This window comes from Pholcus phalangioides, unplaced genomic scaffold (genome assembly GCF_987345545.1).
Source record: "Pholcus phalangioides strain wild (caught in Gottingen) unplaced genomic scaffold, Ppha-v1.0 ptg000015l_1, whole genome shotgun sequence".
NCBI lineage: Eukaryota > Metazoa > Arthropoda > Arachnida > Araneae > Pholcidae > Pholcus > Pholcus phalangioides.
This window is the reverse complement of record NW_028301608.1, coordinates 14542199-14569958: the sequence shown is the minus strand read 5'-3', so window position 1 is coordinate 14569958 and position 27760 is coordinate 14542199. Positions and strand designations below refer to the sequence as shown.

At 38.1% G+C, this 27760-nt stretch overlaps 2 protein-coding genes across 2 annotated transcripts in view; one reads left to right on the top strand and one right to left on the bottom strand.

Moving 5' to 3' along the window:
- The window catches only part of LOC149075503 (serine proteinase stubble-like), a 57924-nt gene extending 34291 nt beyond the window's left edge, over positions 1–23633 (top strand). Inside the window, exons 2-6 of the mRNA XM_089242866.1 lie at positions 10898–10995; positions 15076–15176; positions 18833–19116; positions 20506–20660; positions 23113–23633. Of these exons, the coding sequence (XP_089098992.1) occupies positions 10993–10995; positions 15076–15176; positions 18833–19116; positions 20506–20660; positions 23113–23274 (705 nt within the window). The 5' untranslated portion in view covers positions 10898–10992 and the 3' untranslated portion in view covers positions 23275–23633. The remainder of the gene's footprint in view (positions 1–10897; positions 10996–15075; positions 15177–18832; positions 19117–20505; positions 20661–23112) is intronic.
- LOC149075504 (uncharacterized) lies at positions 1121–1768 on the bottom strand. Its single transcript, XM_089245433.1, has one exon. It carries the CDS (start codon positions 1766–1768, stop codon positions 1121–1123), a length of 648 nt encoding a protein of 215 aa, XP_089101559.1.
- Positions 23634–27760: the final 4127 nt, after the last annotated feature.

Genomic DNA, 27760 nt, shown 5'->3' with positions numbered 1-27760 from the left:
TCTTACTGATGTGATTGAAGGCATAGGACAATGGTTTATGGTCACTAAAAATTATAAAGTGCAGTCCTTCTAATAGGTATAAAAAATGCTTTATAGCAGCGTATATGGCGAATAGTTCTCTGTCGAACGCACTGTAGTTCTGCTCAGATTTTGACAATTTACGAGAGAAAAATGCGATGAGTTGCCAGTCATTTCCAACTCGTTGTTGTAGGGCACCTCCAATCGCATAGTCGAATCCATCGACCATCAGTGCCAACGCAGAATTTTGCTGTGGATATGACAAAAGGGTTAAATTAGCCAAATCAGTCTTGCAATTTTCAAAGGCGATTTTGGATTCTTCAGTCCATTGGATGAGACGTTTATCGTGCTTTTTGCTATCTTTAAGGTACGCGTTGAGCAAAATTTGCTTTTTCGCTGCGTTTGGAATAAAGCGTCTGTAAAAATTAAGCATCCCGAGAAATCGGCGCAGCTCTTGAATGGTCTGCGGTTGAGGATAGTTCAGGATAGCTTCAACTTTCTTTTCCAATGGTTTGATACCGTGCTCACTTACAGTATGTCCTAAAAATGCTACTTCAGATTTTCCGAAAATGCATTTATCAATATTCAAGACAATTCCGAATTCGGAGAATTTCTCGAAAATGCATATTAAGTGAACGAGATGTTCCTCTGGAGACGTCGAAGCGATGAGTGCATCATCCAAGTAAGGAAAACAAAAGTCAAATTCTTGAAGTAAAGAGTTCATGAACCTTTGTAGTGTTTGACCGGCATTGCACAAACTGAAAGGCATGTAAAGAAACTCGTACAGTCCGAATGGAGTGATGACTGCCGTCTTCTCAATGTGTGCTGGTTGTACCGGAATCTGGTAGTATGCTTTAACCAAATCAAGGGTACTGAATATTGTTTTTCCAGCGAGAAAATGAGCAAAGTCATGCACGTGTGGAATTGGGTAGCGATCGGGTTTCGTTCTGGCATTTAACATGCGATAATCCCCGCAACAACGCCATCCTCCATCTGCTTTCGCAACCATATGCAAAGGGCTGGCCCAGTTGCTTTTGGAGGGCCGACACCAACCTTGACTTTCCATGTAAGCGAATTCGCGTTTAGCGATAGTAAGCTTGTCCTACGCCAAACGTCTGGCCTTGGCAAACACAGGTGGGCCTGTCGTCTCGATAAAATGAGTAACGTTATGTTTAACGGTCTTGGTCGAGAAATTTATCTTAGTCAGTTCGGGAAATTTGGATAACAGCTTATGATAGTCAGTAGTATCATGCATAGCAAATGCCACACCAGTGGAGGGTACTTCTGCCTTGGATCCGGATATGGACATTTTTGAATCGTGTGAAACTAATCGACATTTGTTCGTGTCAACCAAAAAGCTGTATCGACTAAGAAAATCAGCGCCTAGGATTGGCTTATTGATTGAGGCCACAACAAATTTCCAAACTAAATTCTTATGCAGACCAAAGTCCAAGTTCAATATCTTAGTACCAAATGTAGGAATCTGAGTGCCATTAGCGGCACTTAACTGAAAGGAATTGGTTTTGTTTGACAATTCAGATTTTTCAGCGGGTAATACAGATACTGATGCTCCAGTATCAACAAGGAAGTGCAATCCGTTTTTACGATCGTACACGAATAGGCGACTTGCAATATTAGCATTTTCGCTGTGCGCCCCCAACGAATGCTCTACTCGTTTTTTGAGTGCTTGTAATAGCAGGGGGCTGTGCACTTGCGCGCTTTTTCTCTGAATTCCCTGTGGTACCAGCATATTTGAGATGTTTGTCCCGCTGGGAGAGATTGGCGAGACCTAGATCGCGAAAGATAACGAAAACGCTGACCATGAGGTTTAGTTTCAAATCTAGACAGGCGAGTGCAGATCTCATCTAATCTGGTACCGATTGGACACGGCTGGACTGAACTGACTTCTGTGGGCTTGGTAACGTCCAATATGCCGTCTGCCATCTCCGCAAGCTTCGGCAAGTCGTCAGTGCTTACGGCTAATATTTGCTGAACAGCTACTGGCAATTGTTGCAACCACAGTTTTCAAAATTTTATCATCAAAATGTTTGCCAGCTAAATCGCGCATCTCCAATAGCAAACGTGACGGGCGCTCGTCACCCAAAACTAGGCCTTGCAAAAAAGCCTTTAACTTAGAAGATTCGGAATCGGCATACTGGGATATCAACCGCTCTTTCAGGGCATCATAGCTATTTTGAGCCGGTGGATTCATTAAGATATCCGAAATGGCCGAGAGTTCCTGCTGATTCACTGTTTCAGGTTAACTTTGCAGTGAAGAGAAAGGTAGAGAGTGTATTCCTTCGCCGTAAAATATAGTTCTCATATATCGGAAGTTTAAGATGAACCTTTATACAGAATATTTCAATTTTTTATATGATTTTGAAAAAATACTGAAAAAACATCGTTTTGAACCGATGTTTACTTGTTTAAAATTTTTAAATAATAAAAAATATTGGTTACCATTATCAAAAAACCATAGCAACGGCGACGACACTCTGGCGCGATATCCTAGAAATTTTCCCCGCCAATATCACTCGTTTTTTCCATTACACAATTGTATACTGTATATTTATATTTTTTTCGTTATTTGGTAGAATTTTCCATAACGATACAATTTTTCATTGTTTTACATGCAGTTATAGGCTTACATAAAAACGAATATTCAATCAGTTTATTTTCTCCCAAAAATAGGCTCAGTGAGTTCAGATATTCACTCATAGATTACAAGAAGTGTTTCTCTTCCAGGAGAGCACCGATATTATGAGAGGCCCTCTATGGGTACAGAAGTTTTGGTTTTATGTCCTCCTTTTTTTTTAAATTATTTATTTTTTGCCATGTTTATGGGATAGTTTTAGTTTCCGATCACGGAGAGTGTTGACACAGTCGCGACTTCCACTCACACGAACGGACGCCATCTTCCACCCACCTGTTTCTCTCGATGCCCCTTGCCTTTAGTGTCTCTTCAGATAAAATAAATGAGAAGGAGGGGGGGGGGGGTCCACAGTGGTTTGGGCTTTCACTGAGGTAAGGGAAATATTGCGGAAAAATATGACTGTTTTTTGAAATTTTTACTGTTACTTACGGCACATCAATGAAGAGTAAGTGACACGCTGATAGAAGATAATTATTTTTTCTAAATTTTAAAACACTTTCTAATCAAAAAACAAAACAAATGATTTCAAAAACCTCACTTTAATTTCTGAAAGTATCGGCAATGGTTTTCTTTTAATTCTATAATTATTACTAATGTAACTGTGCAATTACGTTACACGTAAAAAATATTTTTCCCAGTGAGATTGGCGAGATTCGGCCATACCTTACCGAGGCCGCGCATCGATACATTGGTTAAGAGGCTTTCGTTCCCATAGCAACGAGTGATGCGGTTCCCTCGTAGCTTCCCCTTCACTGCAAAGTTAACCTGAAACGGACTATAGTAATTGCATAGTTGAATTTCGTCGAGTCAGCGCTAATTTTGGAGAGCAAAAATTGCGATTCTATCTGTTTGAACCACAATTCCGGGCGATTTCGCCAGAACGGAGGCATTTTTACCGCGACTGGGTTGATTTCCATCGATTCGGGTTGAGTCGTTGACATCGTGGCGCTTGCGACACAAATCAAGAAAAGTTCAAAAAGAGCCTACCGTATGCTTGACAACATCTTCGGAAGGTGAGATGACAGCATCTGTTTTCATCGGAAACCGTAAAACGCCGGTAGCCGAAAACGCAAGTTCACGGTCGTAGAACAAACAACGTGGTCGGGAAAGGGAAACAGCAACTTGCATCTCACATGTTCAAAAAAACAAGTCACCACTGTTACGCGTTGGGGGCGCGACGTTGTTCAGTAGGCTCGCTCATAAGTTGAATATAGCGATTGTTAATTACTTACATGTTTTATTTACAATTTATACAACCATTATAACTTTAACGGCAGGAGCGTGTGGCAGGCGCACGGAGAAGCCGAATGCAAAACAAACACTAAAGACAGTCGGCTTTGACTGCATAAAAATACACATGTTGCCACACTGACATAAATAATAATAATAATAAAAAAGGATGATAATAAACAGTTGAAAAAGGGTCACTACAGCCCCTACAGCCTGGTCTGCCTTTCCCATAAATTGGCCAAGGCCTTAACACTGTGATGAGCCCTCGGTGCAAAAGACTCACCCTATCAGGCTTAAAGCGCCAGTCATCACGATTCAAAATCTTATTTCACAGTATTAGACATCAGGGCCGCAACTAGATGCTTGGTCAGCCGGGGCAAGCATGCATTTTGGCGCCCCCTCATAATGTTGAAGGAGAGATTAAAGAGTGAAATTTGCGCCCCTCTAGTACAGCGCCCGGGACACCAGATCCGCCTGCACCCCCTAGTTGCGGGCCTGTTAGACATTATATTGTTTTACATATTTCTCGTTAACGTGAAACTTTGTAACCAACTGCACTGCCCATGCGCTAGAACGGCCCTTGGGGCTTCCTCCTCGGAAAGATTTTTTATGGATCCAAATTCGAAGTAGTGACTATGCACAAATTGTTCAAGAATCAATTAAACATTTTGAAATTAATTTTATCCCTGTTTTCATTGTCATATGACCCGCAAACCGAAGAGTTTGAACATCCATGTTGGGGCCCCAAATCAGACACAGCGGGGGGGGGGGGTATCCGTAACCTGGATCAAAGACGTTTTGTTAATCAGTGAACGCATGCTGTTTAAATGTTGGAGCTCCCGGGCAGGGCCGTAACCCGGAGAGGAACGGGTGGGTCTTGTGCTATGGATCCGGGGCTAAATTTTATTCTCTAACCTTTCTTTCGAGATTACAGGGGGGACGCCAAAATACTTGCTTGCTCCGGGTGACCAAGCATCTATTTGCGGTCCTGTCCCAGGGCAAATGTTTCACTTCCCCATTCGAAATCAGGCCCTGTTCTATTTTCAACAAGTAATGTGGGCAGGGCCGCAACCAGATGCTTGGTCAGCCAAGCAAGTACATATTCTGGCGTCCCCTTGTAATCAGGGTCGTAGTCAGGGGGGGGGGGAGGAGCAGGTGGGTCTCGCGCCCCGGACGCTGGACCAGAGGGGGCGCCAAAATTCGCACTTGCCCCGGGTGACCAAGCATCTAGTTGCGGCCCTGCTTGTAATGTTGATTGAAGCAGAGGTGAAAGGGTGAAATTTGCCCCCCCCCGGACCAAATTCGCCTGCGTTCCCGTAGTTGCGGCTCTTAATGTAAGGCCGAGTTATAAAAAAAAGATGAAAACATAACTTATTCCAATTTATACGTTCCCACTGACCGTTGAATATCAAAAGGCCATTACGGGGAAAAGTTTTTTCCCCGTACAAGATGGCCTTTTGAGGAATGGGGAAAAGTTCTGATAATTCCGTTTCCTTTTTCGATTTTACAAACGTACATACTTCCCATTGATTTAACATTGCATACATGGGTCGAAAAAAAATCTGTCAAAAATAAAAAAAATATACCTTGATAATCAGCGGTATTTGTGGCATCTACTCAGAAAAAATGATAGAGTTTTGTGAATTGGAACTATGCAAAAAAAATTATCAAAAAACAGTAATTTTACTCAGCGTTCCAACGGGCGATGGTCGCGTGAGGAATCAGGTGACGTCACTTGATTTTTCGAAAAGAGTAGTTAGAAAACCGGTTTTAGGGCACCCCCTGCATCGCCACAGTGGTGGTCGGCTGAATTTGTTTTTCTATGGTTCCCAACTTCCGATGCGGTCCAATCCGTTAGGAGTTCCCGAGGAGTAGTAACATGGAGTCGTGTCCGGTTTTTCTATGGTTCCCAAATTCGAGACGCAAACGCGAGCCGATCTCTCCTTTAAAAAGTCTCACCACAGAGAGTAACGGGCCTACAATGGTACAATTTTTCAATAATTGCACTTCACTCATAGTTAGGAAAATTAGGAAACATCTATTATTACAGATGATCGAATTGGAATAAAACCTTCTCAGACCGCAGGTGATGTGTTTTTGAAACATGGTTCTGAACTTGGGCTCATTCCAAGAGATAGGGTCGGAGCTGCATTAAAAATATAGTGTTTATATAATAAATTTCTCAATTCTCTCTCACACACTTAATAAAAAGTTTTATTGATATTTATGAAATTAAAATACCTATATCACACACAAACACAATTTTATTTTATTTTCATTCAGTTTTATTTCAGTGCTGCACTTATTTGTTGCAAAGTTTTGTTGTATTTCAAAGTATTATGAATGTTACTCCTTTTTTAAATTTCTTACATCGCTACCATTTCATTGATAACATTTTTCGGAAAAGAGCTTGCGTTACTTTGATGAATTGTTACGAATATGCACAATTTTCGTGAAATTGTGCATATTTCCAATTGATGCAAAAATGCTATTTGAGTTCAAGTTGATGTATGTATCTTACCATAGTAAAATTCACATAACACACGGCAGCAGTACGCATAACCAGCATTACATAGTAACAAACTTCACGTTAGGTTCACAATATGTACAAGCACATTCCAACATGTACCGATTTGTTAGAAATTCCGCAGAGGAATGTGGGACGAGGTGCATGTGTGGTTTAGCAGAAGTAGTGTATCACATAGGTTATTTGACGCTTTCTACCGCAAAAAAAAAACACTTTTCTTGTTTGTGACTTTTCAGTTCAACAAGCTGTCCTCAGTTTGCCTTTGAACATCGCGTTTATATTTTAAAATATTTTATAAAAAATATTTTAACGCGAATCTTCATAAAAAGGGGCACCACGGTAGTACAACGGAGAAATTATTTGGTCATGTGACTGGTTAATTATGTACGTAGCGCTCATAATTCCTCACTGGAGAGAGAGAGAGAGAGAGAGATCTGAGAGATAGAGAAACAGATATTCGCCTTAAAGCAAGTTCAATATATACAGTCGAATCCCGTTTTGACGAATGCCGATATAGTGGAAATCTCGTTTCAACGAACACTTTTCTAATCCACCAGATAAGCCTTCATAGGAACAATGCAAAAACCTGGAATTCCTTTACAACGAAATTTCATTATAGCGAAGTGATTTCTGCGGTCTCTTGGAGTTCGTTATAACGGGATTCGACTGTACATAGAAAAAATATTGAAACATTGAAGAACTGTTAAGCCTACTATGGAAGCTTATTAATTACGAAATTTATTTTTTCCGTCAAACGAGGGATGAGACTAGAAAAGGTTGATTGAAACGCTTCATATCGCAACATACAAAACACCTCGTGAATATCACGCATATTGCGGGGGAAAATTCGTCGGTTTAAAATATCCAAACGGTCTGTTGTGTAAAACAAATTTCGCGACGCGTCGGGGACGGTAACCATCCGGAGGAAACCGGAGAGAATTAAGTTATATTCATCTCGTTCGCGTTTTTATTAATAATTCCACACGTCTCAAAATATCGTTTTGAAATAATACACACCGCATTGTAGGTAAAGGAAATCCGCCCGCCCGCCCGCCTGCAAAGAAGAGCAACAACAACAAGGTCGCTCGGAAAGTAATTCGCGTCTGTTCGTGTCTATTGAGGGGAAATTGAAAGGGAAACTGTGGTAATTATAAGTAAAAACTCACAGCAATGGGTCAAGAGCATTACACTGTCGCCATTCATCCCGCATGTAGTGCGCGATCCTTTTATTTTCCAATCCCATTATGACCTCCATATCACTTTCGAACATTCCCTTGTGTTTTCTGTGCTTCCTTTTGTCAATTTTTTTGGTTGTTTTTGGTGTCTCGGGTCACTAGGTCAGAACTTCGCTCACCCACACACTCCCGACTGGTCTCACACATTCTCTTGGCTCTTTCCAACGCCCAGCATCTTTTTTATTTTATTATTATTATTTTTTTCTACTTTTCTCTATTAGACCCCGAAACTCTGTTGTTTTGTTATGTGATTAAGTGATTGACTGGGAGAGAGGTATAAAAAATCGAGCCGCCGTCCATCGGAATTCAGACCACAAGGTGTTACCTCTCGCTCGATCCCTCGCGGTTGTTGTTGGACGTCATGTGCTACCCATGTCGTTACTTGATACTTGTTTTGTGTTTTATGATTACATGTGCCGGCGTTTTAGGACGTGGAGGTGAGCATTTTAATGAATGTTTTATATAATTGGTATTTTGGATTTCATATAAAGCCCTCTGTGGCAGTGTTTCTCAAAGTGTACGTCGCTGATCCTAGGAGATATTGATCGCTGTTAGCTGGAAATATTGATCTCTATGTGTCTATTTATGCTTTGAAGTGGTTCTTTTACATGGGAAAATGTCTACTGAACTATTCTGGAGAGCCAAAGATGAACCATAAATTGAGCAAGAGAACCACCCACTACTTTATGAAATGAATTGGAGGTTCTTCTGATTGAATTGAAGCATCTTCAGATGAAACCCGCACAATATATTAACATTTTCATGTTAACAATTAATTCATGTTGATTAGAAATAATCAATTATGAGAATTAGAAGAATTAATAATTAGAAAAATTAACTTTTCTGGAATGGGTGAGGGAAAACTTGGCGAAAAATGACCGATATTTGAGCATGTTCTGGTTAAAAAATAAATATCATAGAAAATGAATTGTTATAATGTGATTGGTAATGAAATGTTTCGATTATAATAAATCTCATTAATTGTACCGTTCCCCGAATTAGCCGGCATGCCAGGAAACTGCTAGGGTGACTAGGATGCCGAGAATGTCCGTATATTCTGGCGTGCCAGGAATTCGAGTTACCGATTTTGGAAAATTCTTTAAATACTGTATCTTTATTTTAAAAATCCATTGAATCGGCTGAATGGATCTGTGAACCTTATTTGAACCTTGTTTTTTCCCGGCATACCGGGAACGGACCAAACTCCAACATTCGAAAGGTTGGTGTCCCTCGAGTATTACGCCATGCCGGATAATGCGGATGAATACGATATGTGGCAATCATTGTTGTTTTTGTGACTTTCATACATGATGATAAATACAGTGGAATTTGATTCCATAATGGACATCTACCACTAATGTCTTTGATGTTAATGAACACATTTAAAGCCCATGGAACAGAGTTTTAATGCATTTGGTTGATATAAACGGACACTTCCCGTTAGCGGACAAAACTTTCGGTCCCATGAGTGTCTTTTATCGAGAGGTTCTATTGTAAAAAATGTAACAATCCGAACGAAAATAATACCGACTATATTAATTAACGCGTACGCATCAAGTATGAAGTAAAATTCAGTTGAAGACGCATTAATTTCAACCTACTGAATTTCTAAGGTTGCTGAAACCGAATATGAAATTTAAAAAATTCAATAGAGGGAAAATTTCAAAATTATCAATATACAATGATTGCTTCCTACCTGAGTCCAGATAATTCATGAAAAACTACTGCTGGAGACGTCTCTGGTCGTGTTTAGGTCGAGAAAAATCCATTAATAAAACCTTCATCGGGACCGTTTATTTTAGTCAAGGGATTCTTATGATCGTTTGTTGAATACTTATTCAAGTTAATAATATGATAATTATTCGGGAAGTGAAACGCAAGGAATCGGTCGAATCGACGTGACGAAACTGGACAATTACAATAACATGCCCGATCGGGCATCTCATAGATAAACACTTTATTTTAAATGTGAGTCGCGCTTCGTTGAGCTCATCGGACCATTGTATGTGGGATGCACCGGAAACATACTTTTCCACTTTGTCACACTTGTAATAATGACTCTTCCATGTCTGAAAAAGTTAGCATGAGCATGTCTCGTCATTTAGCGTGACAATAATTGGGAAAATAAGGAAGAAAGATGATAACTTGCATTTACAAAAACAAAATTACGGAAATATAGTATGATCCCTTAATGATTTCTATCTATAGTCAAACTCGGTTGTAACGGCAGCTCGGCTATAACGTTAACAATCGGTGGTCAGGACTGATTCCCATAGAGAATAATGTTAATGACCGTGCTTGTAGCGTCGATGAAAAGTGACACCTCACAACGACATATTTTTTAGTCACTTTTGTTTCCGTTTCAATGTCGTTTTCTGAAGAAATTCGAAAGATAAGAGCTGATCATATCTAGGCAATGTTCGTCTCTTATTCTGCTTACACTTAGCATTGGAAAACGATTCATAGCCTGTTTGACGTTCCGACTTGCTCATTGACATGACCATTAAGCAAAACATTTTCGTATTTTTCCCTTCCCGAATATTTCCCTATAAAAATGCCCTATGTTTTCAGTGAAGCTTGTTTTAATTCGCAATCATTACTATAATCAGGAATGAAGGTAATTTTCATAAGTTATAAGTTGCTTTATGATGAATGAATATGACTATAAATATTCATCTCACATACTCGTATTTGCCAAGTTCCTATTTTTTCCCATGAAATACATTTTAGCAGACTTACTGTAACCATTTTTTTTTTCTGTCCAAAGGTTATTCATAAACAATATTTGGTGATCATGTCGACATTTGGCAATATTTTTGGCAAAAATCAGCGATGTCCCGTACGATTATAACAATTTCCCGCATTTTTCCACATCAATTTAGTCATCCTTATCATAAAGGAATAAAAACAGCATGAAAAGTATTTGAATGCCTGTGATTATATATATTTCCCGTGAAAAAGATCTCGAAAACATCCACCTCTGTTGTAATCACACCTTAGTTATAACGCATAATTTCGTGAAATATTCGATGTCGTTATAACCGAGTTTGAATGTATATAAGCATTACGTTATAATTTAGTTACAATTTTCAGTGTGCATGACAAAATAACATTCATTAACGGTGGGTGGAACTAATTCAGTCTTTGCTATTTAGTTTTTACTCATTTGGCTTCATTGATTTTTGTTGTATTTTCTAATATTTAATAATTCTATTATTATTTTTTCCATTATAGTTTCAAATTCAATAGCAGTCGATTGTGGTATTCAATCAATCAGAGGAGGCCGAATAGTTGGAGGAGAAGATGCATACGACGGAGAATTCCCTTATATGGTGAGTATGAATCCGAATTACGGCTCGACAAGGCGTTATGCAGTATGATAGATAGTACGGTAAAATCTGTCAACTCTTGGGCACCTTCTTACATCAGAGAGTTTTGAATGGGACCAGCCATAACCCTATACCACAAAATATTCTCGTTACTGTACTTTTGATATATATCTTGTACACCTCTCTAATATGGGCAGATTTTTACTCTGTATGCTTCATTCCAATGAAAACGTATGAAAAATTTTTTTGTTGGCAAAAAAAATATTAAATTGGTGCTGTTGGCAAATTTTTAATTGAAACAATTCATCAATACAGCAATTCAATTATACGTAATAAGGGGGGGGGATTTATTAATTACATGAACTAGTTAATTAAGTGTAAAATATATAGTTTGCCATGATTTTGATGTTATTTATAAACTTAATCTTATAAATCTTCCTTAGCAAAGTTGAATAGTTGTTACATTTAGTTTTATTTCTAATTTCCTTAATCCGGTGAGATTTTATAAATATCCGAATGCGTATATATATATAAAATTTCAGAAGTTATCAAAATAATAATAATAATAATACCTACAAGGAATTAACTATTTCTAGCCAAAAAGAGTTAGTGTTTATACAAGGGTGCATAGCTAACAGCACGCACCGCAAATTACTGGCAAACCGTTGATCCTTGAACCTTTAGGCATAATTACAATTAGAAAAAGAATCCAAATAACGTGTAAAACACAGATACATCATTCATGTTGCAAGGGGTTATATAATTATTAAAATGAAAAAAATCAATTTTTTACGCGGACACCCTGTATTCAAAAACCCAATTAGAAAGTTGTTGCCCTGTATCTCCTGATGCCAAAAAAATAATGATAATAAATACCCACGTTTCTAAGTGCAATATTCACTGAGAATTGAAAAAAAAATGAGAAAAGTTGGGGTGGGGGAAACAGAATAACTGGAGGGGTCGGGGGTTAAGCTTACATTGCAATGGGCATTAAGTTTTTCAACGTTCTCTTAAGCCCCATTCACGTGGGTAATGAAAAATCCGGTTTCCTTTACTCCGTAATAGGGGAAAAATCGCGCAGGATTATGGGAAAGAGCGGGTACGAATCGCAAAAATCTTCATAGACGAGGGTGTTAATATTTCCTACTCTTTCTTTACTCTTCTTTCCCTACGAGGAAAAAAAGTCGTCAAGCGGATGCCACAACTCTCAATGGTACCGTAATATTGCATTAATGGTTCTGGTTCATTGAGGTAGAGAAAACATTCTATTAACTGATATTTCACTACATCCGATTATTTTATAAGTGGGCACAACTCACCAAAATAATCGATTCTTTTGTAAAGTATCAGAAGTTGATTTCTCGGATAAAATAAACGATAGAGAAATGAAAAAATATGGAAACAAAATTTATACGTGTAAAATTAAAAAATGATATTTAAAGTCAACCATAGATGACGCTAAAAATGAAAGTAATTTATTTTGACACGCAGGAAATCGAAACTGATACAAAATAAGATAAAAATGTATTAATCGATATCTGACTGCATCAAGTTTCTCTATGACTTTACTCAACTATAATAAATTTCATTGAGAAAATAACTTGCAGCATAAGTTTTTCCAAAAAGATATAAATAAAAACATTCCTATGAGAGATATGCACCGATGCAGAAATTATTGTTTTAAATCGACAGCAGAGGACGCGCGCGCGCGCTAGTAAAATCTTTTTTCTCTGTCACACGTTTCAATACACTTTTGTTTGTTCTTCCAATTCCTTAACCGAATAAGTTTGACACAGGATTAATGATTATTTAAATAACATTTGAGAAGTTTTGAAATCCCCCTTCCCCTTCCATCACATAATATCACGGCAATCAGACTGAGGACAATTGACCTGTCGGCGAGAGCACGATTATTACAACCCTTCCATTTCGATGACAATCGACCGAGTCAATTAATTCGTACTAAGGGTTGAAGATTTTAAACGTAAAAATTATTTTGAAGTTCTCAATGGTAAAAATATCTAACTTCTACAAAACAATCACTTTAAAATTCACGAATGAACATAAAACAATACCGAAAGGGGCATTTACAACAGGAAAAATTCAAAAAAGGGCATTTTTACAATAAAAAAAGTTTGAAAATAAGCAAAAAATACATTTATATCGCATTTTGCCCGAATATCCGAACCTACTGCTGATCATGAACTGTTTCCATATACAGTAGAACCCCGTTATAGTGAACTGTCTACGGACCCAATAAAAGTTCACTATAACCCAAGGTTCGCTATATCCAAATTTGTTGAAACATTGATATTTCTTAGCATTTGAAGGTGGTTTTGTTGGAAACATTCACTGCGACAGCACACATTTACTAATAAATTATTATCACTTAAATAGACAATCAAATATTAGAAAGGAAGAATTTTATGAAGTAGTATTATTTGCCTAATTTTTACAGCCTAGGGAAAAAATTTGTTATTTTTGATTGAATATATTTCGATTTTAAGTAAAGTTCGTCAATTTTCTTAACGGCGATTAGGAAAGAATACGAAGGTTTTTTTGTCCACATTTTCCGTAGAAAGAAAATGTATTCAGAATGTTTACAGCCGCTTTCACTTCAGAGATTGAAGGTGCTGACATTTCACTTTTTTCTTCTGAGGGTAAGGAATCTTCTTGATCAACATCGTTCTTTTGTTTTACTTTGGATACGATGTCATCATCGGTATGAATATCTGAAGTACGCACCTCATTATCACAAGATTCGAAGCGTTCAATTTCATCTCTAAGAAAAAAGATTTACACTATGCTTTTCCAACCATATAGCGATCGGTAGGTTTTCCATCTTTATCGTCCGCAATGCTGTTTCTTCCTTGCTCTATTACATTTTCAGAAAGACCCGTTTGTTGCAAGCAGTTGCGAACTATTGCATCTGTTACTTGTCTGCAAGACTTCTCCGGCAAAACGATTGCTTCCAAAAGAGAGATGTTATACTCGCTGTTCATTTCATACCTTTCAAAATACGCATAACAAACTGTTTCCTGTAGTGAGATTTAAGGCTGCGAATAACACCTTGATTCCTTGAAAAACTGGGGAAAAAATCTGAGGAAGGCACATTTTTCAGTTCATCATAAGCAGACTTTCATTTTCTCAGCAGTTCACTATAAGAGTTTAAAAGCTAAGATCAATCCAATTATTACTGTATTATCCTGTGTGAATATTGATGAAGATTCAATTTGTAATTATTTTACAGATACAGTATAGATAAATATTTAATATATACAGAGTGATTCCGAATTCATGGGTCAAACTTTAAGGGTTGATATAAGATAGCTATCCTAATCAAGCAGATTTTATTACAAAATGTGTGGTTGAATAATAATAGCATAGGTGGTAGAGGGAGTTTTTAGAAAGTGCACAACAGCACTTCACTGAAAGCAAATATATTTTTATTAAATATCAGAAGTATTTGCTCTGATACGTGCTATCAACCATTCCGGGTGTACGGGGTATTGTAATGTGGTAGGCTTTCCATGGTCGACCAGGATAACGCACATTCTACCACAAGTCATTATAACCACTTGATCATTGTTTGGCACAACATAACCTTGATTATCCTTGAACCAATAAAAAACAAACTGCAATCCAATTTTGAAGGTGCATATGCACCATCCAATGGTTGATAACACATATCGCAGCAAATGATTCTCACGAAAAATATTAAATTTGATTTTCATGAAGTGCTGTTGAGCACTATCTAAATACACCCTCTACCGCCTTCGCTATTCGACCGCACATTCTACGATCAAAAATGTTTGTTCAGGTGTCTTATATCACCTCTTAAAGTTTGTCCCATGAATTCAGAATCACCCTGCATAAATTGAACAATTCGAACTTTTGTTCCAGTGACTATGGACTTCGAATTAATCAAGTTCGACTGTATATTCAAATATGCACTGTAGGCCTTACAGGGTTAATTGAACCATAGGTGTACAACTGAGACAGGTTTCGCTGTATAAGATAGCCTCTTTAATTTTTAATTTCGATAAGTTACATTTTCATTTTCTTCGTGTTATACGTTTCCAGGCGTCTATACGTCTCGGAGGTGATATGTTTGGACAGCATCATTGCGGAGGGGCCATCATTGGCAAGAAATGGATTCTCACCGCTGGCCATTGTGTCAACAGGTAAACACCGATAAAATTAATATAGAAAAGTTCCGCTCTTGAAGGTATGTATATTTCAGATGTCATTGCGCGCGCACACAAATGCCCTTTGATACAGAACAACGCGTATTGCGTTGCGAATTTCAATACACCCATATTTTCATATATATATTTCATGGGTATGATGAGTGAAAAATATTTTATGATAAATATAAATTCCTAGAAAGCTCTTTCAAAAAAATTCTCAATTTTATTAAGAGATCACTTTTTAATTTTATGAATGATCTAAAACATTAATTACAGTCAAATCCCGATTTATTGAATCAGAAAAAACCAACAATTTTATTCGTTAAATCGAAGAAACCGCTGAATCGGGAGAAAATTGATCAGGAGCATAAACATACACTCGAAACTCGAAACGTCAAACTTTATAGGGGACCGGCAATTTTTAAAAAACCACTTTATTTGGGATTGCTGTATCAACTTATTTCTGACAGAAATTGAAAAAATAAATAAATAAATAAATATATATATATATATATATATATCATATCAAAACTGAAGAATGAAATCAGGATGCATAAAAAATTGCTTGATATAAGCATTTTTGGTACGCGCTCAACATTTCTATCAAATTCTGTCGAAATCGTCATTTTTTGGCTAACCAGAAAACGCTTTCTCTTCAGATAACTCATCGCTCTTTCCCTGTCAAGACAGAGCGAAAAAGTTGAAGTAACTTTATTTCTTTACTAAAATACAAACATGAAGACAGACAGCACAGTGCAATGTTTTACGGTATTGTGTATACCATTTGGCCACCGAAATCTTCCTAGGCACACTCTAAATAGCTTTATCGCCTCTTTTATTCAAAAAGAAATGGAATACTGCTCCCTCCAAAGAGCTGAAAATCAATTCCTGGGAAGTCGTCTTTGGATTGTGTTTTTGGTGACGAAGATGAAAAAAACAATTATAGTTGGAAAAAAAATCGTGGTATCGAGGGGTTTTATTCGTTAAATAGGGGTTTGACCTTTATTCTGAGGAAAATAATCGTCAGAATTTTAGAAAACAATTCTTGAAATCAACGGTTTCGTTAAATCGCAGCTCGTTACATCGGGGTTTGACTTTATATTCTTCGAATTATTCTCCTTAACCTTCAAGGTGTTTTGCGCGCAATTTTACTTTCATTACTGTGCAACTTAAAATGGTTTAGGAGACGGGGGAAAATATTATATCCAGTGCTTTCTGACAGAATCAACATCAGAATACTATTGTCTACATGAAAATTTTTGAACGGATAGAAAAAATTGAATTAAGATGGCAGATTTGAGTTGAATATGGCGAATGGGATATAAAAACAACCCAGCCTATCCCATGGAATTTGCTTTCAGTGACCAAAAGCAAATAGGAACCTACAGCATATGTTATATCTCAATTATCATTATTAAATGATTACAAAATTGCACCTCCACCACTACTGTATACCATAAATTGTTGATCCATAGTTCTCTCTCTCTCTCTCTATTTCTTCTCCTTTCCGAAAAATCTTAATAACATTTTTTTTAATCACCAAAGAAATATAAACAATTCTCATTGGTCCCTTGGATTATTTTTGTTTGATCGTTTTATTTTTTGATTATAGTAGTGAAAAAACGAATATTATGAACAAATATGTTAACAAAACAGGGGTTCTTCGTGTCATGCTCTCTGAATATTGATTTATATACAGTTTTTCCCCTGAAACATTCTCCCTAACCTGCTATCTTTATGACATTATCATCAACTGCAACTGGTCAATCAGTCTGATAATGATCACAGTACAGTGATACTTCGGCTAACGAAGATAATTCATTCCGGAAGCACGTTCGTTAGTCGAAGCACGATTTCCCATGGGTTTCCATGGAAAATCGTTTAATTCGTTCCACGTACTGCTCAACATTTAAAGATGAGCTTTACAAAAAAGACCGAGAAGCGCTATTAATAAGACAGAAATTTACCGAAGGCTAAATTGAACAGCTCCAAAACTGGATAAATAAGAATTTACAGGAAGATGAGGCACTGAAGATCATTCTATTTTACACTAACTGCACAACCAACACACACAAAGAAAACCTTCAATAGCCTAAAAAACCGTAAGACGAGTTATCACTGTACCGTCTTAACACGTGGATCCAATCGGACACACACCGGCTGTATTACAGAAAGGTTGCGAGATAATTAGATCTAACACTGGTTTTTGAAAATAAGTATAGTACGTGAATCGAGCGACCGAGTAGCGCACAGTGGTAAGAGCTCGTTTTCCGCTACGAAGGTTACCGTCAAGATCTACGGGTTCGAATCCGGGTATAGAATCTTAGACACATAAGCAAGTGTTGTATCTACCGATCCTTCTTCACCAACTCTGGCCGTATCGCAATTTTGCTACCATTAATGAGATGGGTTGGAAATGAAGGCACTGTCTGTCGGCGGTCGCCTCAGGCTCGTTAGGGAAAATATCTTATCTATATTCTCCCTCGGGTTTGAACCTTGGACCGTGACAGCAACCGTCGCGGTGGTAGACAAGCATCTTACCACCACGCCACTTGGGCGCTTACCGACCGATCCTGGGGCAACCACCCAACTCCACTGGTGGGTAGTATGGCGATATATGACCGGTGGTGTGCGGTAAAGTAGTAATTGTATGTGAATCGATAAACTTTCACCCAAATAGTAGGGACTCAGAATATTAACTTGCCCGAGTCTGAATGCTGTTCAGACAGCCCTGGTTCATATTCTAGAGTAGATTGAAATAATCGGATTTCAAACTTTGCGAAACAATTGATCTCTTGATTCATGAAAAGTATCATCGCCAAACGTAGCTTATGTTCAAAAGTTTGAGAAGTATTGTCTTCGTATTTGAAAAATCCTGTAAGTCCTAATGCAGCCTTTGTCTCATTCAACCGTCTCTCGCAAGACCAAAAAAAAAAAAAAATCTATGTTTCTAAATGCGATATTCTCTGAGACACTATTTGAATTCAGAAATTCGACAACACGGCATAAACGAACGGACAATGATTCTTTCCGTCATTTATGCTATTCTCTTCGAACTTTTACCCGAATTTTGAATTCAAATATCTCGGCGAATATTACATTTAGAAACGAAAGTTTTCTGTTTGCCTCAAGAAAGACAGGGTAACGGGTAAAAACTTCCTAATTGAAAATAAGAGGATATGAGGACCTATAAGAGTGACCAACAGAGCAAAGAATCTGTCAGTGTTGCTGACATCTTGAACGTCAGCAAATCTGCCATTCAAATCATTCAAACATTTGATCAAATGCTTAAATTGTTTTTATTGCATTTTTTTCTTGTGTCAAAAATGCAGAAAAATTTTGAAAATTCCAAAAAAAGAATGCTCGGGTTTGAAAGGGGTGAATCCGTTTTAAAAATACGATATTTTGCTACATTTGCTCCTGGTGAAGTGCTGCCGTGCACTCTCTAAAAACACCATCTACAACCTCTGCTATTGTAATTCGGCCACGCATTTACTGACTGAAAAGTCTTGTTTAAATGTCTTGCATCACATCTTAAAGTTTGTCCCATGAATTTAGAATCGCCCTTTACAGCAAGAACTGCCTAAAATGCAACATTTGATTGAAGAGGTTAATTAATATTCATACTTGGTGAATTAATTTATTTCCAGTTATTCTGCCAAACATTTCAGCGTCCGGATCGGAGAATATGACATAACTAAACCCGAAGCTAACCATTCGGCGTTGGACATACCACTCGAGAAGATCGTGTTGCATCCACGGCTCTTCCAACCGAAACGCTACCACAACGACATTGCACTGTTAAAACTCAAGAAGCCGATCGATTACGACGGATACTCCTGGCCGGTCTGCCTTCCGAAACCCGATGAGAAAAATTTTTCTGGTCAAAAGGCTACTGTCACTGGTTGGGGATGGACCCGAGACCCAAAAGAAGGTAAAATGAAATTTTTAAAAATATGTTATAGTGCCGGACTCGTGATGCGAGGATCCGGGTTCGAACCCCACAGTGGTGGTCGGCTGAAGTTGGTTTTCTGTGGTTCCCAACTTCAAGGCGCAAATGCGAGCCGATCTCCCAGTTAAAAAGTCTCACCACAGAGAGCAACAGTCCTACAACGGTAAATCATTCAATCATAACACTTTACTCATAGTTAGAAAAACTGGGGGCAGATGACAGCACTACACATAACAAGCATTACACAGAAACAAACTTTACGTCAGGTTGCACTACACGTACACGCACATTCCCGCACGTACCGGTTCGTTGGGGGGTTCCGCGGGAGGGGGGGGGGGAAAGGGTGGTAGCAGTAGTAGGTAGGGCCTCCAAAAATGGCTCGGGGATCCATGATGTTCTTAAGTCAGCCACCTCGTTGGGCAATTTGCCTGTTGTGGCGTTGTATTTGTATTTGTATATATAATACAGCCGACGTTCGTTATAACGACCCCCCCCCTCGTTACACGGAAAAGGACGTTATATTAGGAATGCCGTTATATCGAATGTTCAAAAATATCTTCTTAAAAGAATTTATATTTGTTCAGAATTATATTTTGGGCAATATAGAATGCACCAGGTTAGAAAATAATAATGAAATTGAAGGAATTTATTATATGCTTGTGAACCTATATCAACCGAATTCTACAGTATAAAGCAAGGGTTCTTATCCTTTCATCCGCGACCCAAAATCAACAATATCAGCTTCGCGACCCATGAGAATGTTTTCTTTTTAAAATTAGTGAAACCAGTGACATAATAAGTGCATTTTTGGCTGTAAATGAATTCGTATCACTCATCTAGGAAGTCCTTGCGAATCAAGTTTGGAGTGTAACCCATCGCTCAAGAATCCCTGGCTGCATTGGTTCTTGCACGACCAATCTCCTGTGAATCAAGTTCGCGTTAAGACCCATAGCTCAAGAGTTCCCCCCCCCCCCCGGTTGGGGATTTGAACGACCACCATTTGAAGCATCCGCAACCCAAGTTTAGGGCGTAACTCATAGGTCAAGAACCTCGGATATAAAGGGTCAATGTCAAACACAATTTGTGCAATCAAAAAAGTCAAGAATTTTGTTCATTTCAAAATGTAAAAAAGAGACGGAGTAGATCTGCCATCGTACGTTGTATTGGATTGAATAATCTTTGTAGGTTGCTACATTGGATTAAAAATAACATGGTAGAAATAGGGGAAAAATTCGGGTATTATCTTTCCGGTCGTTATAATGCAAAGGTTGCAATAATGGATGTCGTTATAACGGGCGTCGACTGTAATTAATTAAATAATTTGGTTTTCCATTGGCATGTGTAGTAATGTTCCTATCCCCTTTGCTTCAGGTGGGAGAAGATCCGCGAAACTTCAGAAAGTGCAGGTTCCCGTTCTGAATAGAAACGAATGCCAAAAGATGTACAACGAAGCCAAGAGAAAGGTCAAGTTCGAGGACGGCCAGTTCTGTGCCGGATACAGAGAAGGGCAGAAAGACTCTTGTCAGGTACTGGTTAATCTCAAATTACTCATGAAACAATATAATATGCCGTATCCAATAATTTCATCAAAAATACAGCGTGAACTTTGAATGATCTGCCAAACGAAAGTGGGAGATAGATGAGTCCAAATGAAGCATAAAACACCCTAGCAACTTTGTTCTATCTCCAACAGCTTTCGTTATGGTCGACAGAAGCAAAATGCGTCAAATTAGAGAAAAACCTTCTTGAAAGATCTACACGGAAACTAAAAAAAAATCCTATATAAGGTGACGCCATTTTTGTTAGAATATTTAGATTTATTGGCGAGCTGCAAGAACTGAAAGATTGGCGAATTGCAAAATTGAATTGTCGCCAAAATCTGTAATAACCAATTCTTCAAACACTCCTTCTAGCTACACAATCGGTCAAGTTTACCGAAAACTTTGTCCGTTCCGTGAGCTTTCGAAAGAGCCCATAACAGGACCTGGAAAATCAGAAGAAATTTAGGTGCCAGCAAAAGTTTATAGGTACCAGGTACTTTTTTATCGATAGAATTTGTCCAACTAGTGTATTCTTGTTCGGGGCTTAAGAACCCCTCTTTCTATGCTAGCAGATACACTGACATAATTTCCGATAAGATGAGTACTGTCCTAAGACTGCAATTCAGTAAGACAATGTCAGTTTTTTGATCGCCATGGTAGCCTGGTATTTGTCCTGCCCTGACCTATCACAAACCACATCGGTGTTCCACATCAGGAGAAATCAAGTCTTTTGTTTGTGATACTTCACTGAAATCGGCGTTTGCCGAATTAGACATTTTGATAGGTTTTGGCGACAATTCGAATTCGCACTTGAATTTCTCAGCACCTGTAGCTCACCATTAAATCCAGATATCCTGATAAAAGTAGTGTCACCTTGTAGGATTTTTCACGCAAAATGAAATTGTTGCCAAAATCCGTAACCGCCGATTCCGAAATGTTCGTCAAATGACTACTTCGACGAACGCTCATTTCAATGATGCACACATTGCAAACAAAAGGTTAAATTTCTCCTGAATCAGATCACCGATATGGATTGTTGTAGACTCTTTCGAAAGCAATGGATTCGTTTTCGGTAAATTTGATCGATTTTAGCTCTAGAAGGATGTTTGCAGAATTGGTGGTAACAGATTTTGGCGACAATTCGATTTTGCACTTCGCAAATCTTTCAGCGCTTATAACTCACCATTAAATATTCTAATAAAAAGTGGTGCCACCCCTTATAGGGGGTTTCTTCCTTTTTCTCAAAAATATGTGCTAATTTTGTACATAGGGGCCGTTCAAGTATTACGTAAGCAAATTTTTAGCCATTTTTGACCTCCTCCCCCCTCGTCAGCAAAACTCTAACCCCCCCCCCACCCTGTCAGCAAAATTTCATCATCACTGCCCCCTACCTCCTAACGCATATTGGTGGGATCAGAAACGTACGCGGGAGGAGGGGGCATAGGGATCTCGTGCGCTTCCCCACCCAGACGGAAAAAATATATTTTTTAATGCAAAAAATATTTAAAAAAATTAAAATTTCGAAAGGAAAATACCTTTATATGTTATTATAATCGATTTCTGTTAATTTCAATGCTATTTGAAGAACTCACAATTTCTCTTTAAGAAATTCATTGCGACCCACCCTTTAAGCCATATATGGTAAACCCTTGACCCGCCGAACAAATGTAGCCCTGAACGTTATCTGATGTGGCTTGCCCCCTCAAACCCAATTTTGTAAAGATCAACTAGGCGGCACATTTTTACAAATCGCTTAAATGACCCGTGACACAATTCCAGAGCATTTAAGTGGCCCGTGGCACATTTTAAGATCACTGATGTAGGCCTCAAAGATCACTTTCACATTCAAAGATCATCTAAATAACCCGCGACACAGTTACAGAACACTTAAACGATTCGTGGCACATTTAGAGATCCCCTTTAAAGCACTTAGCGGCCCCCAGTGTGGTTCTACACCACTCAAGTTACCCGCGGAACATTACTCAAGTCATTACTCCCAGATTACTCAAGTGATCCGTGGCGCAGTTCCAGAGCGGCCCGGAAACATTTCCAGAACACTTGAACGATCCGTGAAACATTTAGAGATCATTAAAGTGGCTCTATAGGGGGATGACTTATCAATAGGTCGAATGTTAGCTCAGCTGCCAAATTTTTCGAAAAGTTTTCGAAAGGTTTTTTCCGTTTATGGCGCACCGAATAGGATGCCATTAAGAATATTTTATATCTTCATAAAGCATCATCCAAATCTCTCCCCCCCCCCGTTGTCATCAAAATTCAGCGAACTGGAAATTCCCCCCCCCCCCCATCTATGCTGACGTAATACTTGATTGGATACTTGATACCCCATAGGGCTTTTAGGCATAGAGCTTTTTCATTGTTATGCCTCCATATTTTAAATATGAAGTTATCCATATGAAATGTGTTTTATTTTTACCAGGGTGATTCCGGTGGCCCATTGGTTTTACGCCAAAATGGTAAATTCACTGTCATCGGCGTCGTATCGGCAGGGATCGGTTGTGCTCGTCCTCTTCTGCCAGGAGTGTATACCTTGGTGTCGAACTACTTGGAATGGATCGAAGACACGACGAATGGTTCCTGAAAACTCTTGAAGCGGTAAAAGTAAACAAAAAAAAACCCCATCCGAATGGTAGTCTAGACGCACAAGAAATTTATGTTGACTCATATTGAGCAAACACACTGAGGAAATGCAATTGCCAAAAACAATTTTTTGTATAATTATACGTACACTTATAATTGTACGTAATGTGCATGCCGAACATGCAAAAAAGAATAGAGGTTATCTATATTTTTTATCTTTCAAGATTTTGGCCAAATGAAAACCAAAGAATCGCAAAAGAGTATTTTACAGAAGTGAAAATATGCGATGTATGTCTATTTTAGGAATGATCAGTATTGAGTACAATTTGAAGAGTATTATTCGATTAAATTTTGTCAATTAAATATTTCTTTGTTTAGTCTTTTTTTCTTCCCTCACAATTACACACACAAAAGATTTTCAGATCTTAATATTACTTGAGAGGACTTAATACCTTTAACATGGCGAAACACTAGGTTCTAATAGAAATATCTAATAACGAGCACGTAGGCGAACGAATTAAGCTCGTTAATCGAAGTCACACTGTATTTTATCCTGCGCGCAAGCTATTTTAAATGACTTTTTTTTAATTTATAAAAAATTAAGTACCTAAAATATGTAATTTTTTTTATCAGCATAGGATAACACAATCAAAAACGTGTAAATAATCGAAATAAATCAATAGTTATGTACATATATGGAATGGAGATTTTTCACATACTAAAAGATATGCCGCTGTGGTGGTCGAGTGGTTATAGTGCCGGACTCGTGATGCGAGGATCCGGGTTCGAACCCCACAGTGGTGGTCGGCTGAAGTTGGTTTTCTGTGGTTCCCAACTTCAAGGCGCAAATGCGAGCCGATCTCCCCGTTAAAAAGTCTCGCCACAGAGAGCAACAGTCCTACAACGGTAAATCATTCAACCATAACACTTCACTCATAGTTAGTAAAACTGGGGGCAGATGACAGCACTACACATAACAAGCATTACACAGAAACAAACTTTACGTCAGGTTGCACTACACGTACACGCACATTCCCGCATGTACCGATTCGTTGGGGGGTTCCGCGGGGGGGAGCATGTGTGGTGTAGTAGTAGGTAGGGGCTCGGGGATCCATGATGTTCTTAAGTCAGCCACCTCGTTGGGCAGTTTGCCTGTTGTGGCGTTGTATTTGATATAAAGACATTTTTCAATAATCACGAAATTTCATACACCGTATATACTCGTATATAAGCCGACCCCCCCCCCCCTTCAGAACCGCCAAAACCGCAATAAATTGAAAACCCGTGTATAAGCCGATCTCAAAAAATCCGTGCATTTCAGAGAAAAAAAAATCTTATATTTTCATGCAAAATGAATAGCTTACGGAAATTTACAATAGAAAATGATTCAAATTTTTTAATCCGTTTCTTCTGAGTCTCCAAGCTCATCGTGATCCATGAGATCATCATAGAGGGTGAGGCACTTCTTTTTTATCTTCCTGAGCTGTCATCGCCATTGTCACTTTCAAAGAGGATATCATCTTCAGTTCCGTCCATCGCATTGCTGATGCAACACTTTTTGAAGGATCGGATGATAATTTCGGTGGAAACAGAATTCCACGCCTCATGTACCCATTGGCACACGAGGTCAATGTCAGGTTTCCTCAAGGCACCACTTCTTTTGTAGTTTCTTTATCATCGGAACTCATCCATTCGATCCACAAATTCCTCAAATAATCTTTCTTTGAGAGGTTTAATGATGCTTATATTTTAAGGCTGTACAATCAGCGTTAGCCACCACCAACCAATGATGTTTCCGATTGATTTGCCTCGGCTTTGACATTATCGGTTCTGTGGGGTTTGAACATGTCCCATACCCAGTGCCGTCTTAAGGCATGGGCCCACCCGGGCACGGCCTGGGGGCCTCAAGAGAAAAGGGAGCCTCACATAAATGGGATCTGGTTGAGATTTTCGAAAATTTGCCTGGTAGGGCCTCAGAAAAATCATTTGGCCCGGGGCCCCATGATGCTCTTAAGACGGCCCTGCCCATACCAATAATGCCGGTTTCTCGAACACTGTTGCAAAAATGACAACTGATTGCGGGGGTCGATATTTTCTCATCAAAAACTGACCCGAGTATAAGCCGACCCCCCCCCCCCCCCCGCAGTTGGTGGAACGGATTTTTCCATACAAAATACTCGACTTATACACGAGTATATACGGTAATAATAATTTCGTCGAAGATAAAAAACCTTCTACAAGAAATCAAGCAACTCAAAGAGGAATTTATAATCTCGGTTGTGGATAAAGCTGCAAATAATTTTGCTGTCATTTTCAAAGTGTTTTATAAAGAGTTACTTATCAACGAGTATTCTCTTAACAATACCTACACTTCAATTGACAGATCTATCAAAGAAATCAATAAAAGAAACTTGGAAAATTTCAGAAACTTGAAAATTGCTAAACATCTATTTGCTACTGTCAAATTTCTCAAAAATCCAATTAAATTCTAGATTTGTGACATGCAAAATAAATAGCTACAATCATAAAATTGGTTTCAAATTCACCAATTGTGCTTCATAATATTCCTAAAGAAATTAACAACAGGTAAATCCGGCATTATCATCAACAATAATGTCAAAGTATTGGAACTTCTTAAAACATAAAATTAAATCCATTGAGACATTTGATTTTGAAAATGTTTTCACTAGCATTCCACATAATGAGATTCTTAACATCTGTGAATTTCTCTACAACAACTATGAACAATGCATAAAAATGGAAAAACACGAATGGTTGATTATTGCAAAATGTTGTGTTTTTGAGAACTATCTATTTAATGGTATTTGTTTATATAAACAAACCACAGGGATTCCTATTTGGACTTGTTTTTCAAGTGCTGTAGCAAATATTTTCTTCCATTACTTTGAAAACAAAAATTTAATTACTCCTAATACAGTAGACTCTCGGTAAGTCGACACCCTAAAAGTATCGACAAACATGTCGACTTAAGCGGATATCAAGTTAGTGGGATTTCGCTCAAAATTTTTGTTCGATTGTTTTTGTGTACGTAATTATATACATTCCAACAATTCCATTAAATAAAATATGCTATTTCCCATTAATTTTAATTCGGGGTTGTTTCATAATAGAATCAAAACATATAAAAAAAATTTACCTCATGAAAAATAATCAAGTATATTTATTTGCTTTTTCCAGAAGAGAAAACAGAAATTCTTCTACACTATTCAGTTTATCCCGCGATTGCTCGGCTTTTTCTTGAGTGCGTAAGAATCGACGTCTCACATCTGCAGCTTTTAATGCATCATGACGAGAAGGTGCAGATACAGTCAAATCCCGTTTTAACGAATACCGTTATAGTGAAAATCTCGTTTTAACGAACACTTTACTGATCCCCAGATAAGTTTAAATAGGAATAATGCAAAAACCTGGGATTACTTTATAACAAAATTTCGTTGTAACGAAATGATTTCTCCGGTCTCTTGGAGTTCGTTATAACGGGATTCGACTGTACTTCTTTTTTATCGGAACTTTCTGATTCTATTTCTTCGGAACATGAAGTACTTGCTCTTTGGTTGATTGCTTCTAGAATATCGTTGTCTTCTAAAAGTCCTGAAGTTACAAGATCAGAGTCAATGTTCACAAATTCATCCTCGATACAATCACCTGTATTATAGCGTTATTTATGCTTTCTCCACACGTAATCTGAGAGAAACCTTCTAAGAAATTTTGTTTTCCAAAGACTCAGAAAAAAAACCAACATGGCGGAAGCAGTTTCGAATCGTGGCACTCGTGTTGACTTCCACGCAGAATCAATCATTTCAACAGCATCTAAAACAGAATTTTTTGCGTCCATATTCCAACATCCACAAATTCACAAATTTTTTTGGTCTGTAATTTTCTGTAAAAAGTTTTCATACTTCAAATAATTTCGTGATCATGTTCGACTTAAGCGGAGTTAAGTCAAACATGTGTCGAGTTAGATAGTTTCCCTACATTGAAATTAGTATTGTGCCAACCAAGAGAATAATAGATGTCGGGTTATACACGTGTCGAGCGCACTCTATGGCTGATAATTAATAAATACTCTCCGTTGAAAAAAAACACGGCTATAAAAATGTATACATATTAAAAGCGGTGCTTTTTTTTGTTGGAAAACAAAATTATTGTTTATTGTTGATCTTCTGATGCCATCTGCGGTAAACATATGCAGTACCAATGTAGTACCAATCGATACTGGTGTCCCCTTGTTGATTGGTAAGGGACAATTCTAGGTATGGTTCTACGTTATCTGAGAGTTTGCCTCGAACTTTTAACAGTTGTTATTTGTGTGTCGTAAAATAATATCAAAAAACAGGCAAAGTTCAAACATTATAATTAAGAAGACCAAAAAAAATAACACTTAGTGGACTTTACTATTATTGTTTTACAACTCACAAACAACAACTGTCTAAGTCCGAGGCTAAATTGATGGTTTAGTTAATATT